At 40.2% G+C, this 19518-nt stretch overlaps 2 protein-coding genes across 2 annotated transcripts; both read right to left on the bottom strand.

Moving 5' to 3' along the window:
• Positions 1 to 742: 742 nt before the first annotated feature.
• On the bottom strand, positions 743 to 6997 carry LOC133728263 (uncharacterized). Its single transcript, XM_062155660.1, has 10 exons — positions 6714 to 6997; positions 5951 to 6425; positions 5667 to 5757; positions 5397 to 5539; positions 4800 to 5043; positions 4477 to 4581; positions 4193 to 4375; positions 3861 to 4065; positions 3290 to 3770; positions 743 to 986 (listed from the first exon to the last, which is right to left on the bottom strand). The coding sequence occupies exons 2-10, from the start codon at positions 6403 to 6405 to the stop codon at positions 875 to 877; spliced, it is 2019 nt and encodes a 672-aa protein (XP_062011644.1). The 5' UTR covers positions 6406 to 6425; positions 6714 to 6997; the 3' UTR covers positions 743 to 874.
• A 9398-nt stretch (positions 6998 to 16395) lies between these two features.
• Positions 16396 to 19262, bottom strand: LOC133730650 (uncharacterized). The gene is made up of 8 exons (XM_062158202.1): positions 18958 to 19262; positions 18450 to 18540; positions 18189 to 18334; positions 17817 to 18060; positions 17604 to 17708; positions 17286 to 17468; positions 16990 to 17194; positions 16396 to 16886 (listed from the first exon to the last, which is right to left on the bottom strand). Exons 1-8 carry the CDS (start codon positions 19254 to 19256, stop codon positions 16396 to 16398), a joined length of 1764 nt encoding a protein of 587 aa, XP_062014186.1. The 5' UTR covers positions 19257 to 19262.
• Positions 19263 to 19518: the final 256 nt, after the last annotated feature.

Below are 19518 nucleotides of genomic sequence, written 5' to 3'. Positions count from 1 at the left end.
AAATTTCCAAACGGTCCGGGCTTAGTATTTTTGTGCATTTTTTATTTCAAAGCCCGGCCCAGACCTGATGGTCCGGATAGGTCCGATCCGGGTTTTCGGGCTAAAATGCCCAGGCCTAGTCCCTAGTGCAGTTCATGCTGAGGTTTTGGATGTTATGGAGGCAATCTAAGTTGCATGGGTTCGTCGCTGGACACATATATGGTTGGAGACTGATTCTTTATTAGTGCTTTCTTATTTCCGTTCTCCAAACCTAATTCCCTGGCACCTTTGTAGTCGTTGGCTGAACTGTTTATATCAGACTCAGCAGCTTAATTTTCATGTCTCTCATATCTTCAAAGAAGGTAATGGTGTTGTGGACAAATTGACTAATTATGGTGCTTTGCATGAGGGTTCAGTCCGGTGACTTTCGCTTCCTTCTTTTGTCATTAGTCAGTTTGGTCATTATTATTCTTTGCAAACTAGCTATCGATTTTCCTAGTAGTATATTTGCTTGGGCTCTTTTTTGGAGTTCCAATTTGTTTCATTTACTTTGTTGGTTTCCTTACTGTGTTTCTGGGAGTAGTGTTGGTGTGGTCTCTCTAATGCTTGTACTTTCTCTTGGCAAGGTTTTGGTTTAGTCCCCTTGCTTTGTACACTTTCATTTAATTATTAATAAAATTTTGAGTAAGAGCACTGAGTTTACTTTTACACCGCTTCCCTAAAAAAGAAAAAGAAAAAGAAAAAAAAAACATGTTTTCTTAATTAGTATAATGTTTCTTTTTTAAGATAAGTCAATACAATAACCTGATGTGAAGGGAAAACATGTCTTTATAACAATCTCATGACAAAATGTTCCTACAAAAGAGAAAGAGTACCAAAGAAAATATTCCTTCGCTTATGTGCGGAAGCAACCACATATTTGGAGGGTGATGAGTAATACCATCTTGCACAACAACACTAGCTTTCTGGTCCTTAGTTTTCTCCCGACAGATGCACTTTTTAAATAACTGTTGACAATAATATATGTGTCACACGTGAATGCCTCTGATTCATTTAAAATAAAAGTCTCTTAAAATAACAAAATATAAATATTTAAAAAAAAATTTAAATATAAAACAAAGAAATAACACTCGTCTATCTTCTTCCTTCAATCATAGACTTACCCAGACGAATCCATAAGCTAAAAATTAGAATTTGATTTACCAAAAGAAAAAGTTCACCAAATCTAACAATTTTTTTTCTTCAATTTAATTTGATCTTTTTTATTTTCATTATCTGAGTGTCTTTTATTCTTCTGTAGGTTTGTCTCTCTCTTTTTTGTTTTTGTTTTTGTTTTTTGATCTCTAGCTAGTAGGACACTTCTTCACCACTAGGGCTTCAATTCTCGAACTCTTGAATATGATACTGTGTCAAATCTTGAGAATGGGGATGAACTAAATGTAGGTTGAATTTTACATATATATGTATATAGATTGGTTGAAAACTATGGAACCTCATTTCTATCTCATGTAATTAAAGTCTATATTTTGATGGAACCGAAAAGACCTCTCAGATGCAAACAAACAATTAACATTTTTATTTTATTTTTTAATATTTTATGACAAAAACGTTCTAGCAATCAACTTATTCTTTCGATAAAAAAAAAAAAAACTTATTCATATGAAACAAACACGGAATTCAAGAAAAAGTGAAACTATGGCATTACTCACCCTTTTGTAGGTGAAGGTTCTGAGTTTGACTAGTTGATTGATTATTGTGTATTCTCAGTTGTTATGTAATCAATAAATAAAAATAAGGGCTAAATACTGTTTATTACTTTATGGTTTGGGTCAAATATCAATTCAGTCCATCGACTTTCAATTTCATCAAAAACACCACCACACTATCATTTCTCGTCCAATAGGTCCATCCGTTATGATTTCGTCAATTTCAGCCGTTTAGTTGCTGACATGGCATTCTGACTCAGCACAGGTGAGACCCACATGGAAGGCAAAATTTCAAAAATGTTCCTGACCAGGAGGGAGAGTCACGAAAGAAGAAGAAGAAGAAGAGATATTTTTTTTGGTGAATAGAAGAAGATGATTTTTTTTTTTTGGTGAATAGAAGAAGAAGAAGAAGATAGTACTATAGTACTGGGAGGTCCTCCACAGCGCGGAGGAGGAGGAGCCGGCCACCCTGGTCGAAAGCCATGGAAGCTTCTCGGCAATTGAGGCTAACGCAGAGGGAATGATCAGGTCTGATATATAATTTCTCGCTAGAGAATCAGTGGAGGTATGGCTAGGCTAAGAGTGAAGAGGATTCGATTGAGTCCGATAACCCGAGCTGGATTTACCCGGTTTTGGTCACTACGTATAAGGAATCAGGTGGGTTATGGTCAAATTCGGCCAATGATCGGTCTGATGACCGGAAATGTCATGATTTTGAGGTGAGAAGCGAGTTGGGTTTCGCCGGAAATGAGCAAAGTCGTGTGCTTTCGGAGCCTGTGGAGGAGAGTTTGGGGAAATTCGGGTCGGATGAGGCGGAAGTGAAAGCGAGTTTCCAAGAAATTGGGGAAGTTGGAAGCTTTGATAAGGATTCAGACAAGTTTCGGTCTGATTCTGGCCGAGAAAGCTTGGTTTCTGTGAAATTTGACAAGGAGGGTGGTTCAAGTGACTCGAACAAGGAATCAGCAGATGAAGCATCGGCTGAGACTCAAAGTGTTGCAGTGGAAGAAGTGAAAACGGTGGCGAAGTCGGGTGGTGAGGGTGAGAAGAGGGTGGTCTTGTGGTGGAAGCTAGGTACCATTGGAGGTGTTGAAGTATTGCGTTTTCAAGGTGAGTCCTGTTTGGTCTTTCTCTATGCCGCAGCAGTAATGGGTTTAGTTATCTTAGGAAGGAGATTGTATAGGATGAAGCGAAAGAGCCAGAGCTTGCAACTCAAAGTTGCTCCGGATGATAAGGTTAGTTGTTGCGATTCATTGTGTTTATAGTTGTTCTTACTTCATGTTTATTCGGTGCCGGTATATGAACACTCCCTCCTGGTCAGGGACATTTTTGAAATTTTGCCTTTCATGTGGGTCCTACTTGTGCTGAGTCAGAATGCCATGTCAGCAGTTAAACAGCTGAAATTGACGGAATCATAACGGATGGACCTATTGGACGAGAAATGATAGTGTGGGGGTGTTTTTGACAAAATTGAAAGTCAAGGGACTGAATTGGTGTTGGACCCAAACCACAAGGTAGTAAACAATACAGTATTTAGCCCTAAAAATAATTTAAAAAAGAAGAAGGAGAGAAACTATAGCTATAAATGTAGTTCTTTGCCGACTTACCTCATATGTGGTTCAGTTGTGATTCCAAAACCAAAGGGGAAGAGGGGATCATAATTTTTGTCACCAACATTCATAGGGAGCTGGTCTACTCTCTTGAACCAAGTCCTAGCAAGCTTTCCAGTGAATCCATAATCCCCGAAAAGAACATCAGCAACTCCTTGGCCTTCAGTTCCAGGTAGCCATGCAGCCACAAGGGCATCGATCATTGGAAGATAGGGCTCAATCACAAGAGGACGGCCAGAGACAACAATAACAACACACTGGACTACGCTGCAGACATTGCTAATGATGCTTGGGCCTGGTTCTGGAATGGTCAAATTCAAATTATCCCCTTTCGTCTCTGCGTAAGGGGGTTCACCAACAGCAACAATGGCATAGTCAATGTTGCTTGCCTTGATAAAATTAGGATCTGGATTTAAACTGTGCACAACTTCTGTTGTCGCGTAAACTGTAGCTATGATGCCACCTAGAATCGTGGTTCCTGTTTTCAGAGATGGATTATTTTAGTATACTGCTATATATTCATGTCAATTCGCAATATACATTCTGAATGAGATGAAGCAATCCATACCAACAGTGTTGTTATTGCCACTTACTCCTTGCCAAGTGATACTCCAACCACCACATTGATATCCCAAATTGTTTGCGTGAGTTCCGGCAACAAGGATCCTATTGGCCTTTTTAGGGAGAGGTAGGAACGGTGTGTTTGGTTTTTTTCCGTTCTTCAAAAGAACAAGTGACTTCCTTACTGCCTCCCTTGCCAGATCTCGATGAGCCTGTTACATATACATATGTATAAGCTCTCATGAACGAGATCAAGAATTATAGTAAGTTTAGGATGGCGATGAATACTACTGACAGTCGGGCAATTAAGTGATGTAGAGTGTAAGAGTTCAAAACTACCTGGCATCCAAGCCGGTCAACGAAGGTATAATCAGCCATGGGGTTGTCGAACAGACCCATTATGAACTTAATCCTCAGTATCCTATACACTGCATCATCAATGCGGCTGTCGGATATTAGGTTTTTAGAGTGAAGGTCGAGTACAATATCATGGAACTCTGTATAGTTGAAGGGAAGTATGAACTGAAAACCATCAAGAAGCAGTTCGAATATCATAATAGTGTTTTTTACTTTGATTAACCTTAGTATTTTGCATTGATAACATGCTTAAGTTAGCAACAAACCATGTCAAGACCTGCTGTAACACCAGCAAGAACCGAGTATGTGTAATTCGAATGGAACGGATAGGTAATTTTGTCAAGACCCTGCCAGTCGGAGATGACAAAACCCTGAAAGTGGCCGGAGAACGTAGAACAACATGTTAATTAGTTAGGTGTAATTCATTGGTTCTGGCATATATTATGTAAGAGTGTATTTGATATATTAAACACTATCATAACAATCGATGAAAAAAATTTAGTGAATATATTTTGCCATCCCAGCTAGCAGTACGTACTCCTCTTCGAATTAAATTTTACAAAACTAGTTAGGTGTAAGTTATACCTACCTTGAACTTCAAGGTGTCCTTGAGATAGTTGGTGACAAGGTCATGGTTAGCGTGCATCTTGACCCCATTCAAGCTAGAGTATGAAACCATGATACTGCACACACCCTTGTCAATAGAGTCCAAGTAACCAGGCATGTGGATCTTCAACAGTTCATTCCGATCAATGGCAGTGTTGTTCTCATTGATTCCCTTGGTGGTGCCACCATCTCCCACATAGTGCTTTGCACAGCCAGCTACCTTCTCCCTACCGACCATAACGAAAGAGTAAATCTATCACACAAGGAAAAATATCTGTTTTCATGGCTTGATTACGGCTTCCTTGATTAATTTCTATATTAAAATGAAATTTACAAGTTACTACTTACTGCTCTAAGCACAAATTCATTACATTTTCTTTTCACCAGGCCATAATCAACACATGCATGGCATGGTAAGAAAATGGACAACCAGACTGCCAAAGCAGAGTCTTTCAAGTCACCAAGACTTCACATATTATAACCTAATTCGAGAAATAGACAGTTGCCTAGCTCTGAGGAATTAATAAAGGACCATCAAGTACCAAGTAGGAGTAGTAAAATACTTGTTCGATCAACTTACTTTCCACCAATGTAAGGATGGCCCTTCTGTTCAGCTGGGACTTCGCCTTGCAATCCGGCTATTATTTCAGTCATTTGTCTTACAATGGAGGGATCCTCGCTAAAACTTTCATAACACCTACCCCATCTTGGATCTCTGCAGACCTTTTCATTGTACATAATACGGATTATAATATGGAAAAGGAACCACATGTATTGCAAATTATTTTTTGATCATTGGACATACTGCAACTTCTCAAAACTGTTAAAAGTTAATGAATAGCATGCATACCGCAACACATGGTGAAAATGCATATTGAATGCCGGTAGCTTTAACTTCAGCAGCAGTTGCCGCACCTATCCTCTTCATAAGATCTGGATCCCTGCAAAAATATAATTGAATTGGAAAGTTGTCATATACGTACAAAACTACAAATCAAAGGTAATTAATGCGCAAGCAGATTAAAATTGATTTGTATGTGTGTGAGATACTTTGATTAAATCAATTTTAGAGCATTCTCACTGTTATGCTCGTCATGAAGAGCTAGATTTCCATTCCAAAGAGTCATGACTTGCCTGGTAACTCCAAGTCCAACATTATGTGGGAACAATGTGGCCTTGTAGACATTATTGTGGCCATGAACGGCATCAATGCCATAAATCATAGGGATTGCAAGCCGGCTTTGAAGTGACCAATTTTGATACTTGTTGATCATGTCGATGTCTTCATACGCAGTAAGTCCAACTCTTGGCAAACTCTCTCCCCCATTCAGTACACTTCCTATGTTGTGTTCCTTCATGAGCTCCTCCGTGACACTACCATGGTCCAGCTGCGCCATTTGAGCAACCTTCTCGTCTAGTGTCATTCGATCCATAAGGTCATTTATTCGAGTCTCAATTGGCTGCCTAGGGTCTTTGTATGCCATGTACAGTTTCCTGTGCTGTCTAGATAATCTTGCTTCTGTCATGGCCGCCCAGCAACATAGGCACGCAAGTCCCACTAACAGGACTGAAGAATTTATCCTTTTCATCACTGGAGATTATTCAAAACCTGTTGTGCAAGTAAACTTTTCTAATTTACAGATTTAAACAAACAACATTTATTCCAGTTTCGAAAATGGAAAGCATCATTATTAACAATGCTAGTCAAAGGAAAAAGAGTTAAATGATTCGAGAAACAAAAATAGAAATAGGAGAGTACATGTTCACAGTAACTCATGAATTGGTAAGAGGAAGGAGCTATTCGCGGTGACCCAAGCATTATATTTTCATTGAATTCCTTAGTACTAGTCCATCTGCGAAACATTCTCTATTGGGAAAATAAGAGAAAAGCACGTACCCATAGAATCTCTGTCAACAAGAAATTGTAGTTGACAAATCCCTTACTCGATCTCTCTGCCTACATGGGCGTGGCTATTGTCAGAATTTTTGCCGGAGTTGAGACATCTGTTAAACTGCGGAAGCAATGCCGGAGAATGCCGGAGATTAGACCAATAGGTCTAACCAAGGAATGATTGAAAGTCGTGAATTTTTGAAATTGAATTGGCTTTTATGTCTCTTTTTCAAAGATCTTCATGTGACGTAACATTGTTATTTTTTTTATTGGGTGAAAGCTTTTCACGAAAAAAGAAGGAAAACATGAAATATTTGATTTTGAAAATTCTCAAAATGCCGGCAGTTTTATTAGTGTATCTCTGTCAAAATTGTTGGAAAGTAGAGCAAAATTAGCTTGTTGACAGCGCTATACCATTTAACTCATTCATTCTGTATCATCACATTGATTATATATTATTAGGCATTAATAGGCCTAGAATAGCTTTTCTTTCTGTATCCTAGAATCAAGCTGTATTCTTGTATATATGATATACAGATCAATAAAGCAGTTATCACCTCCTGCAAATCAGTCTTTATTGTTTTTCATGGTATTAGAGCGGATTATCCCATGTGTGCATGCCTCGCGGCCACACGGGCTCCACGTCACCCAAAGTTGTCTACATGTATGGCTTGAAAATTCGCTACACGTGCGGGGGCGTGTTGAGAATATATATATCCCACATGGAAAAAATGGGACCTTGCCTATGGGTTTATAAGAGTTTGGGCCACTCCATCTATTGCCAATTGGTTTTGGATGTGAACCCCAGATTACTTTATCATGGAATCAGAGCAGGACTCATGATCCTGACTCTTCTCTAGTCTTCCCAACAACAAATTCACAAAGTCACAGTCACCATGGCTGGTGATGATGTCTGATACGCTATGGACAAGCGCGCAATTTAACCCTGCAAAATGTAGTTGTCAGTATAGAATAAGTAGAGATTGTTCAAGCCGGGGATTGAGGGTACACCTGTAATTGCATAAACAAGTAAAGAATTAATATAAGTATAAAGTATTATATTTACAAAATTATATACAAAAGAAACAAGTAATTGACAATGGGGGATTAGAATTAAAATAAAAAATAAAAAAAAATAAAATAAAGAAAATGTAAAAAAACATATACAAGGGTGGAACGCAAGGAACAAAGATCAAAACTACATCCATATGCACGAAATCCAATTACAAATCCTATAGTTGATTTTCTATGTCATGATAAAGAAGTTGACCATGTGAAACGTTAATAAGCAAACGATTTTCCATTTTTTACTTTCCTTGAATATTTAATCTAAGTGAAAGCACCTAAATTAAACCTATTGAACATGCAATCATAGTCTAGAAAGCTAGCTACTCAAGAACACATTCAACGCATGAAGAACAAAGAAAGGATGTCAACCAAAGTGCACAACCTAGTATGAAAAAGTTCATCTATTTGCAATCCTCCTTAATTGATTTCGACTTTTGTCCAAAGCCTTTACTATTTATGAAATAGGTTCACAAAACTATTAGGTGAATTGTTTTACCTAAATCCAGCTCCAATTACATGCATATATCCTAAGTTGGCCACCAAAGAACACATACATATAAAAGTTTTCTATAATCCAAAATCAATAAAGCAATCTCACATAAGCAACATAGAAATCAACACAAAGAAATCACAACTTTATTTCAAAACATATAAACGGGCTTTAAACTTTGCCTTTAACGTCATGTTAACTAGAATTCACAACTCTATGAATCAAACAAAGGAAAACAAAAGAAAATATGAAATACACCGTGAAAGATGAATGACAAAGCCTTGAGACGAAGAACTTGAAGATCCTTGAAAGCAAGCAATCTTCTAGGGACGACACAAGGGTGGATGGCGGCTAGGATCTTGATGTATTGCATGACTTCTCCTCCTTCTTGGTTGAGACGCAGAGCTTCTGAAGACTAAAGAATGGAGATAATTTTTGGTGTTTAGAATTATGGGAGAAATGGTGTGTTGTGTAGTGTATGAGGCTTGCAGGGTGCATCTATAGATAGGAGACGTCTGGGGCTTCTGGATCTTTCTTTTAATTTCTAGGAATTATCTGCTTGCGCCACATAACTCCAACCAATGAATTAATTCCACGTCAGCTTTGCTATGTCATCCAACCAATGAGAAGCCTCCAAATTAACACCTTGATTTAAGGAGATTATATTTTTGCCGAATTTAAATGAATAATTTATGATTTATCTTTTCTATTTCGGCCAAGAATGAATGTGGACATCAAGGAATGTATCTGGACCTGTTTTCAACCTTTCTGCTTGTTGCAATCCCTTGAAATTCTCCAGGAATGTATTTGGACATATTTTTAGTCCCAAAACGTCACTTTTTATACCCCCTTATATATCTCACGGCAAAAACTATTATTTCACTTAAAATTCACTCCTTTTGTGTCCAAGAAACCCTAGTATACTTAGGTCTCTTTATTTGCCGAAATTCACAAGTGTTCTAGAAGAATCTTAAGCTCTCTTGAGTCTTCTTCAAGCCATGTGGTCTCCTAGTGCCTTCAGGACTCCTGCCATTTTTCTTCATTTTTTCTTCCATGCTTCCTAGTTGACTCAGGAGTCTTGCTTTGACAAAGTTTCCTATTTTGAACAGGATTTCCTAGTTGGATTAGGATTTCCTGGTTGGACCAGGAAAACTTCATTTCTTCGTTTCAGCTCATTTTTGCAACCCTTGTGCCTTGCCTTAGTCATTTCCAACGTTTTCTTGCTTCTCATTTGCTTTTAAGTTCATTTATGCTCCACAAGCTCCATGGTACCTAAAAATAGAAACTTTTAGGGTCCTTGACCCATAGCACCAAAATAGACTAAAATTATCCCACTTACACCACCAACAAAATTTTGTTCCCACTAACCCACTTGATAGCTAAATGACGATTTTGGGCTCCAAAAAATTAAAAATCACAGGTTGCCACTCTTATCTCTCTCACCGACTCTCTTTCATCATCGATCTCTCTCTGCAAGGACGACGTCGACTCTCTCTCTCTCTCTGCAAGGAAGACATCGACGACCCTCTCTCTCATCACCGATCTCTTTCTCTGCAAGGACGTTGACGACGACTCGAGGATCCATCTCTCTCTCTCTGCAAGGAGGAGGACCCCATCGCCGACGCCGACGACGAGGATCCATCTTTCTCTCTCTCTATGCAAGGACGTCGTCGACGACAATGACGAGGATCTTAATTACAAAAGCTCTGAGTCCGATCTGAACCTTCTTCCCCGCACTAATCCCTCCGTCGGCTTTCTTCCCCGTTGTTTTCCAGCACCGACTTCGTCGTCGTCATCTTCGGCATTACCGGCGTCGTTGTCTCTAAGGCTGTGATTGATTGAATGATCTACTTTGGACCAGCTCGACCAGATGCAACTACTTTGGAGTCGGAGCTCCGAACACCGACGAGAAATGCATCCGGCTTTTGACTTGGGTGCCCAAATCGTTTTTTTTTTTTTTGTAAAATGAGTGCATAATTTAATTAATTTATTTATTTTGGTAAAGTGGGGGCAGAAGGCCCAAAAGGAAAGCACAAAGAAAAAAAAATTATCAGGGGGCAATAGACGTCTATTGGGGGGCAGTAGACGTTTTGAATTGATGTAATCTCCTCGTTTTTTTTCTTTGATCAAAGTTTTATTTGACTAATTTTAAAAAATAAATGGGTATTAGAGGGAATAGGCTTCTATTGGGGGGCAATACAGGTTATTCAGGGGGCAATAAACCTCTCCGACCCCATATGAGATCTACAACAACCTCTTTGGAGATTTCCGGCGAGGTTTCATAAACCTCTATTGCCCCCAAATAGTCGTCTATTGGGGGGCAATATGTGTCTATTGGGGGGCAATACATGGTTGGTAGTCATCTATTGGGGGGCAATAAACTATCGGGGCAATAGACGTCTATTGGGGGGGGGCAATAGGGGGCAATAGAGGTCTATTGGAGGGCAATAGATGTCTATTGGGGGCAAAAAAACCTTTCCGGTGAGATTTTTAGCAAATTCCGGTGGGCGGCAGCGGGTGACCGGATTCCGGCGGCCGGTGACCGGAATCCGGCGAAAGTTGACCGGATTCCGGCGGCCGGTGACTGGGCTCCGGCGAAGTCTCCTATGGTTTCTCTCTCTTCCATTTTTTTTCTCTCTCTCTCTAAGTTTCAAAGGGGTGAGGGTAAAATGGTATTAAAAAAAAATAAAAAAACAAAAAAAAAAATCTTAATGGGGTATTAGGGAAGAGGTAGAGTGTTTTGGGTAAGAGGGAATTAAAAAAACTTAATGGGGTAAGTGGGAAAAAAATCTCTAAAAATGAGGTAAATGGACAAAAACCCAAACTTTTATTACAATTCCTAAAAATAGAAACTTTTATTACAATTCCTAAAAATAGAAACTTTTATTAAAATTCGATTTAATTAAGGAAATAACTAATTAAATATGAGGAAATAACATTAAAAACGTCGCTTTAAAATACTCATATCAATGTCACACCACCACCACCCAATCCCAGCAATTTGTGAATGGTTCAATCAAAGCTCCACCAGCCGAAGCTGACCGAGAAGGATATGTGACCTGGTCAAGATGCAATGACATGGTCCATTCATGGATCGTTAACACAGTAAGTTCTGAAATTGCTGACAGTATCATTTACTATCCTACAGCTCATGAGGTATGGGAAGATCTACGTGAGCGTTTTTCACAAGGCAATGCACCTCGCATATTTGAGATTCAGCGAGATATCGCTTCACTCAGGCAAGAACAACAATCAGTTTCAACATACTACACGAAATTGACAGTATCATCTACTATCCTACAGCTTATGAGGTATGGGAAGATCTATGTGAGCGTTTTTCACAAGGTAATGCACCTCGCATATTTGAGATTCAGCGAGATATCGCTTCACTCAGGCAAGAACAACAATCAGTTTCAGCATACTACACGAAATTGAAGAGTTTATGGGATGAATTTGCATCCTATTCAGAAGCACCACAAGGAGCATAGACAGACCAACAAAAGCTGATGCAATTCTTGATGGGATTAAATGAGACTTACAGTGCGACCCGCGATCAAATCCTCTTGATGAATCCCCTTCCAAGTGTCAGACAAGCATATGCTGCTGTTGCACAAGAGGAAAAGCAACGTTTCATTGTGTCTTCACATGCTGCGGCAGAGTCCAGTTCAAGCACCGCCGCCACGGCTATCGGAAGCGGCGGCCGGTCGAACTAGACCGGCAACAGAGGAGATCGTGGTGACCGACCAAATTTTCAGACTGGTTGGGATGCAGAATGTGGCTTCACCGCGCGTTTTGGTTCAGGTCGAGGAAGGGGAAGGCTGCATTGTACCTATTGTGGTGATCCAGGACATTGGGTTCAAACCTGCTTTCACTTGATTGGTTTTCCTCCGAGTCATCCCAAGGCAAAGCAAGGATCGGGAAATTTCCCTAAAAAGAACACTGCTACACCAGTCGTGCACTCTCTTTCTACAAACCAAGTTATTGCGACAGGCATAGTAGAAAAGGAGAGTGGGTCAGCAATTTTTTTATCTGAGGCCCAATTCAAATAGTTTTTAGCTGCACTCCAACAAGCCCAAAAGTCCAATCTAAATATCAGCTCGAGTTCCAAAGCCAATACAGTAACGCAACCAGGTTTGTCTAGAGTTGCTTCCTGCAATTGGATAATTGGTAGCGGGGCGACCGATCATATTACTTCGTCCTCTAAATTGTTGAATAAAAATAAAAATTTTGCATTACCCCCTATTTTGCTACCTAGTGGAGAAAAAGTGCATATTGAAGCCACAAGTTCTTTGCCTCTGAGTACCGTATATTATCTACATGATGTGCTGTTTGTGCCAAAGTTCAAAGTTGATTTAATGTCGGTTAGCCGTTTGATAAGAGGTCTGAATTGTTCAGTGACATTCTATCCTTATTGGTGTGTTTTGCAGGATCTGGCTACGAAGAGGATGATTGGTTTGGGTAAAGAACATTATGGGCTATACTATTTGGTGGCACTAGCGACAGAGAAAACCAGTCCTTCTATTATCAGTCCTTCCAGATCATCTTGCAACCTTGCCATTTCCCCTACCAATCTTTGGCATAATCGCTTGGGTCATGTTTCCTCTCCATGTTTAAGTCACATAGCAAAGAATTTCTTACAGTTTTTCCATTCAGCCAAATAATACTTGCCATGTATGTCCCTTGGCTAAGCAGAGTTGATTACCGTTCAGTTCTAATTGTATTTCTTTTACAAGACCTTTTGAAATAATTCATTGTGATATTTGGGGTCGTTATCGACACCCTTCTCTTTTTGGTGCCTTTTATTTCCTTACTATTGTGGATGACTTCACCAGATTTACTTGGGTTTTCTTAATGCAGCACAAAGATGAAACACAACCACTTTTGAAACGTTTTTTTTGCTCACATTCTCACTCAATTTGACTCTCGCATTAAAACTTTTCGAAGTGACAATGGTAGTGAATTTATTTCACTTCGCTCTTTTTTTTCAAGATAATGGCGTTGTTTTCCAACATTCCTGTGTTACACGCCTCAACAAAATGGGGTTGTGGAGCGCAAGGATCGCCATATTCTACAGGTGGCTCGTGCTTTAAAATTTCAGGCTCACCTCCCTCCACAATTCTGGGGGGAGTGTGTCCTCACAGCCGTCCACATAATCAATCGGTTGCCCTCGCCCATCCTTTCTTACAAAACTCCTTTTGAGCTTCTTTACTCAAAACCGCCTTCTTTTTCTCATCTTCGGGTTTTTGGATGCTTAGCTTATGCAACTAATGTGCATACTACTCATAAATTTGACACCCGAGCAATTCCTTCCATTTTCATTGGTTACCCGGTTGGTCAAAAGGCCTTCAAATTGTTTAACTTATCGACTAAGAAATTTTTTACCCGTTGAGATGTTAGATTTCATGAAGATGTATTTCCTTATGCCTCCACTCAGCCCACTCTTCCTTCTGCCCCGTTGGCCCATGACCTAGGCCCAATTCCCCTTCTCACTAATTCCATTTTTGACTCCCAGTTACCTCCCACGACTGTTTCTTCTTCTTAGCCTGCCCTAGACCCCCGATATTCAACGAGCACCGATCTTGGTGCTTTCTCTTCACCGCCACCGCCTCTGCCTCCTCCTGTCCGGCCCACCGTCACCCTTCGACAGTATTCCTATCGACCAATCCACCTGCCCCACCGCCGCTCGTCCCTCATCCATCGTCCCCGGTGCCAGGATGGTCACCATCCCCACCGTCTTCCCCGTCTCCACCTCCCTCTCCACCACTCGAGGCTATTTCAGACCTGGCTCTTCATCCCGCCCTGCCACCGTTCTGTTTCTCCAGCCGCTCCACCAGCTCGGTTTGCCGATTTCAAGTTCTACAAGCCTCACTCCAATGTTTGTACTTACCAATCGCCCTCCTTCCCGCCAAGTCCGATCAAAGGTACTCGCTATCCGATGGAAAATTATGTTTCTTATCATCGCTAACTCTTGCATACTCCTCTTTTGTTGCTCAGATTAGTGCAGTCAGTGAACCAACCTCCTATTTTGAGGCGGTTGCTGTCCCAGAATGGCGGGATGCCATGAGATCCGAGTTGGAGGCCTTGCAGGCCAACGGTACGTGGACCCTCACCACGTTGCCCCCTGGGAAGACCCTAATTGGTTGTCGATGGGTCTACAAAGTCAAGCACAAGTCTGATGGTTCCATTGAATGATACAAGGCAAGGTTGGTGGGCAAGGGCTTCACACAGTTGGCAGGTATTGACTACCAGGACACCTTTTCTCCTACTGCTAAAATTGTTACAGTCTATTGTCTACTTGCATTGGCTGCGTCTCGTGGCTGGTCACTTTCTCAACTCGATGTCAACAATGCCTTTCTCCATGGCAATCTGGATGAAGAAATTTATATGTCTCCACCGCCAGGGCTCCGGAGACAAGGGGAGGAGCATTTGATTTGTCGGTTGCATAAATCCTTGTACGGTCTGAAACAGGCTTCAAGGCAGTGGTTTTCTAGATTTTCAGAAGTTGTTCGGTCTGCTGGTTTTTTGCAATCTAGAATGGACTACTCTCTTTTTACCAGGAGGCAAGGCAAGTCTTTTACAGTCGTATTGATATATGTTGATGACATATTAATTACTGGCAATGATCCTGTGAGTATAGCTGATGTCAAGAAATTTTTGCATAAAACATTCCGTTTGAAAGATCTTGGCAGCTTAAAGTATTTTCTTGGCATTGAGGTTTCTGCATCTAAGAGAGGAATTTTTATTTGTCAGTGTAAGTATGCGTTAGAAATTATAAAAGATGCAGGATTATTGGGTGCTGCCCCTGTTGATACACCCATGGAACGTGGTTTAAAGTTGTCAGATAAGAATGAGTTACCCAAAGATCCAGAGAAGTATAGGCGTTTGGTTGGAGGATTAATTTATCTCACAATGTCAAGGCCAAATATTACATATCATGTTCATATATTAAGCAGGTTTATGCATGAGCCTCGAAAAGCTCATTGGGAGACAGCTTTGCGAGTGGTAAGCTACCTCAAGTCAGCTCCTGGTCAAGGCTTGTTCTTTTCCTCAAATAGTGATCTTCGGCTACGAGATTTTTGTGATTCAGATTGGGCCGGATGTCCACTTACAAGAAGGTCTACTATAGGGTATTGTGTGTTCTTAGGGCCTTCTTTAATTTCATGGAGGTTGAAACGTCAGAAGACAGTGTCTCTTTCTTTAGCTGAAGCAGAGTATCGTGCTATGATAGGAGTTGGTTGTGAGTTGACTTGGCTACGTTATTTGCTTCAAGACTTGGAGGTTTTACACCAGGAAACGACATTGCTTTATTGTGACAACAAGGCTGCTTTACATATAGCAGCAAATCCAGTGTTTCATGAACGTACAAGGCATATAGAAATGGATTGTCAGTATATCAGGGATAAGATCCAAGATGGTTAAGTGGAGACACGGTTTGTGAGTTCTGGAAATCAACTACCTGATGTTCTGACTAAAGCTCTTGGCAAGGAGGACTTCGTGCTTATGATTCACAAGTTGGGCGTGTAGGATATCCACTCTCCAACTTGAGGGGGAGTGTTGGAAAGTAGAGCAAAATTAGCTTGGTATAGCTGTCAACATTTAACTCATTCATTCTGTATCATCACATTGATTCTATATTATTAGGCATTAATAGGCCTAGAATAGCTTTCCTTTTGGTATCCTAGAATCAAGCTGTATTCTTGTATATATGATATACAGATCAATAGAGCAGTTATCACCTCCTGCAAATCAGTCTTTATTGTTTTTCAGAAATTTCCCATCAAAACTATGGACATTGTTGCCCAAATTGTAATTGTCACTTTAGCATCGTTTCAAGTGGTTCGTATGAAATGTTATTACTCTAATCGCGAAATTTTGATAGACATTAAAGTGTTACTGGAATTTATAGTTGATTTACCATGGTGATAGTTTGTAAACTTGTGGTAGCAAAGCAAAGCAAACTTTAAGTACCATTTGTGATTTTTTTTCCCTATCCAAAAACCTTCTCTCTTAGCCAATTTTTAGCTTGATACCTAAACTACACAAATTTAAGTAATTCCAACAAGTAAAGTTGAACATTTGTAAGCAAGGAAAAGAAGAAGAGACTATCACCGGCTTAGTTGAATCCAATGTCTAACTTGACTTCTTAATCGGTTGAGTTGTAAGGCCAAAACCAAATGGAAAGAGAGGATCATAATGTTTGTCACCAACATTCATAGGGAGCTGATCTACTGTCTTGAACCAAGTCCTAGGAAGCTTGCCGGTAAATCCATAATCGCCAAAGAGAACATCTGTAACTCCTTGACCTTCAGTTCCAGGTAGCCATGCAGCCACAAGAGCATCCATTAATGAAATGTAGGGCTCGATCACAACAGGACGGCCAGAGATTACTACAACCACACACTTGACTTTGCCACATACATTGGTGATGGTGCTTGGACCCGGTTGTGCAATTGTCAAATTTAAACTGTCCCCGTTCGTCTCCGCATAAGGGAGCTCTCCAACAACAACAATGGCATAGGAGAAGTTGTTTGCCGTGACAAAATCAGCACCAGGACTTTCACTGAAGATGATTTCGGTGCTGGGATCAACTGCAGCTGTGATGGCACTTAGGATGGTGGCTCCTGTATTGATGAAATAAAGTGTTTAGGGTTTTGAGGTAAGTAATAGTGTATATAAGAAGTATGCTAAATGAAATAAAGGTGGGAACTTGTTATATGTATGTACCAGAAGTATAGTTGTTTCCACTAACTCCTTGCCAAGTGACACTCCAGCCACCACATTGATAACCCAAATTATTAGCATGAGTTCCAGCAACTAGGATTCTTGGGGCCTTTTTAGGGAGTGGTAGTACTGGTGTATCTGCATTATCTCCATTCTTCAGAAGAACAAGCGACTTCCTCACCGCTTCCCTTGCCAAATCTCTGTGTGCCTATTTGTTGACATCAAGTAGTTGGTTAATTTCGTTACTCATATGAAGCTAGCTAGACTAGTATTAGTACAATAAGTGATAAAAAAATAACCCGGCTTCCAAGCTGGTCAACAAAGCTCTCATCAGCCAAGGGGTTCTCAAACAGACCCATTGTGAACTTGACTCTCAAAATTCTCCTAACTGCATCATCAATACGAGTCATTGGGACGAGTTTGTTGTTGATATGATTGGTTAGAATCCCAATGAACTCGGTATGATTAAAGGGAACCATGACCTGAAATACACCAAGAAGCATTTTTACTGTATCACATTATCTTGAAACTAGTGTGTATCACCTCGATATGTAACATTCGTATGTTGCACTAGTAAGTGATGACATCAATCAGTCATCCTGAAGATAGAAACAAACCATGTCAATGCCAGCTTGAATACCAGCAAGAACCGATTTTGGGTAATCAGAATGAACCGGATGGGTAAGTTTGTCGATACCCTGCCAGTCAGAGATGACAAATCCCTGAAATTTGAGCAAGGTACCAGAGGAGGATGAGAAAAGTTAGTACTAATTCATTCATGTTCCTGAGAAATTAGGCATGGGCTTTTAGGCTGTTGTATACATACATACCCTGAACTTAAGGGTGTTCTTAAGAAATTGGGTGACGAGCTTGTGGTTAGCATGCATCTTCGTTCCATTCAAGCTGGAGTAGGAAACCATGACAGTGGATACGCCCTTGATGATAGAATGGTAATAACCAGGCATGTGAATGTTCAATAATCCATGCTTATCAATCACGGTATTGTTCTCATTGATGCCCTTGGTCGTACCACCGTCTCCAACAAAGTGTTTTGCGCAAGCCGCTACCTTATCCCTATCGATCATAATCAAAATTCATTCACAAGGCCAGCCAGCAGTAATATTTCATAGTAGTAAAAAGCTTCATATATGAAATTATTGCATTATCTATTGCATACAGGTTGTAATAGTTTTACAACTTACTTTCCACCAACAAATGGAACACCCTTCCGTGAATCAGCTGGTATTTCGCCTTGCAAGCCAAGTATGATATCAGTCATTTGTTTTACGATTTCAGGATCCTCGCTGTAACTCTCGTAACATCTACCCCATCTTGGATCTCTGCAGACCTGTTGTGCAGTTTATAAGGTGTAAGGTTATTTTTTACTAAATTAGTTCAGTAAAACAAGTCAAATTACAAGAGAAACAATGCAACTTTGCTAGAATAATCAATCAATAGCGTACCGCAACACATGGTGCAAAAGCATAGTTAATGCCAGTAGCTCTAACTTCGAGAGCAGTTGCAGAACCAATTTTCTTCACAAGTTCTGGATCCCTGCACAAGATGGCAAAATTGTAATGCAAATTAGACAACGCTAACAATAGATTAAAACATTTGTTATTTTGGCCATCTCTTTAGAAATTTTGAAGCAAGGCCAAGCCACATAAATTAAAAATAAAAAACCATATATAAGGAAGTAATTTTTCTGAAGATCAGTCAGCAGCTTCCAAACTCATAGCACACAAATATATATGGTCCTAACGAAGCGTGTATAGACACACACACACACACACACACATTTCATAATACATACAAACAAGAAATAACCCTCCTAGCTAGATTCCTAGGTGTCTTGCAACAGATATATCATATTACTTAATTAATTTATTTATTAATCTGACTGTTTGAGATAATAATAAATTTCATGAAATTAAATATCGTATCAATATAAGGAGGCTAGAGATGACTGGCCTGGTAGCTCCAAGACCAACATTATGAGGGAAAATGGTGGCCTTATAAGCATTATTGTGGCCATGAACAGCATCAATGCCATAAATCATAGGGATTCCAAGGCGGCTAGACAATGAACCGTTTTGAAAGTCATTGAACATTTTGATCCAATCCTGTGGAGTGGCCTGCGGCCGCGGTACGCTTCCTCCGCCACTCAGTACACTGCCTATTGAGTAACCCCTCATGATCTCAGCTGTTGCATTTCCACGTTCCAGCTGCGTCATCTGCCCCACCTTTTCTGCTACTGTCATTCTGCCCATCAGGTCCTTGATTCTAGCATTTATCGGCTTCTATGGGTCCTTGTATGCCATGTATTCTGCTTCTGCTGCCCAGAAAGATAGCCACAACACTCCCCATAACAGGACTAACGATGTACTTCCCTTCATCACAAATTCAAACCAAGCTAGCTAGCCAGTTGCTTTTCAAGTAATCGATCATATATATAGAATTAGATAACGATATTGCACCTAAGAGAATGTGAAGAGGATACGAACAAATCAATATACACAGAAAGCACGTATA

This window comes from Rosa rugosa, chromosome 2 (assembly GCF_958449725.1).
Source record: "Rosa rugosa chromosome 2, drRosRugo1.1, whole genome shotgun sequence".
Taxonomy (NCBI): Eukaryota; Viridiplantae; Streptophyta; class Magnoliopsida; order Rosales; family Rosaceae; genus Rosa; species Rosa rugosa.
This window is presented reverse-complemented; position numbering and strand designations above follow the sequence as displayed.

Bases quoted from the DNA above. Each gene is read 5' to 3' on its own strand.
- LOC133728263 (XM_062155660.1), bottom strand. From the start codon at position 6,405: ATGAAAAGGATAAATTCTTCAGTCCTGTTAGTGGGACTTGCGTGCCTA. The intron at 4,066-4,192 runs GTAGTTTTGAAC...TATATGTAACAG, and splicing joins TTGACCGGCTTGGATGCCAG to GCTCATCGAGATCTGGCAAG. The intron at 987-3,289 runs GTAAGTCGGCAA...TATTGTCAACAG, and splicing joins ACAACTGAACCACATATGAG to TTATTTAAAAAGTGCATCTG.
- LOC133730650 (XM_062158202.1), bottom strand. From the start codon at position 19,256: ATGGGCAGAATGACAGTAGCAGAAAAGGTGGGGCAGATGACGCAGCTG. The intron at 18,541-18,957 runs GCCAGTCATCTC...CATCTTGTGCAG, and splicing joins GTTGGTCTTGGAGCTACCAG to GGATCCAGAACTTGTGAAGA. The intron at 17,469-17,603 runs GTTTGTTTCTAT...GGTGTATTTCAG, and splicing joins TTCAAGCTGGCATTGACATG to GTCATGGTTCCCTTTAATCA.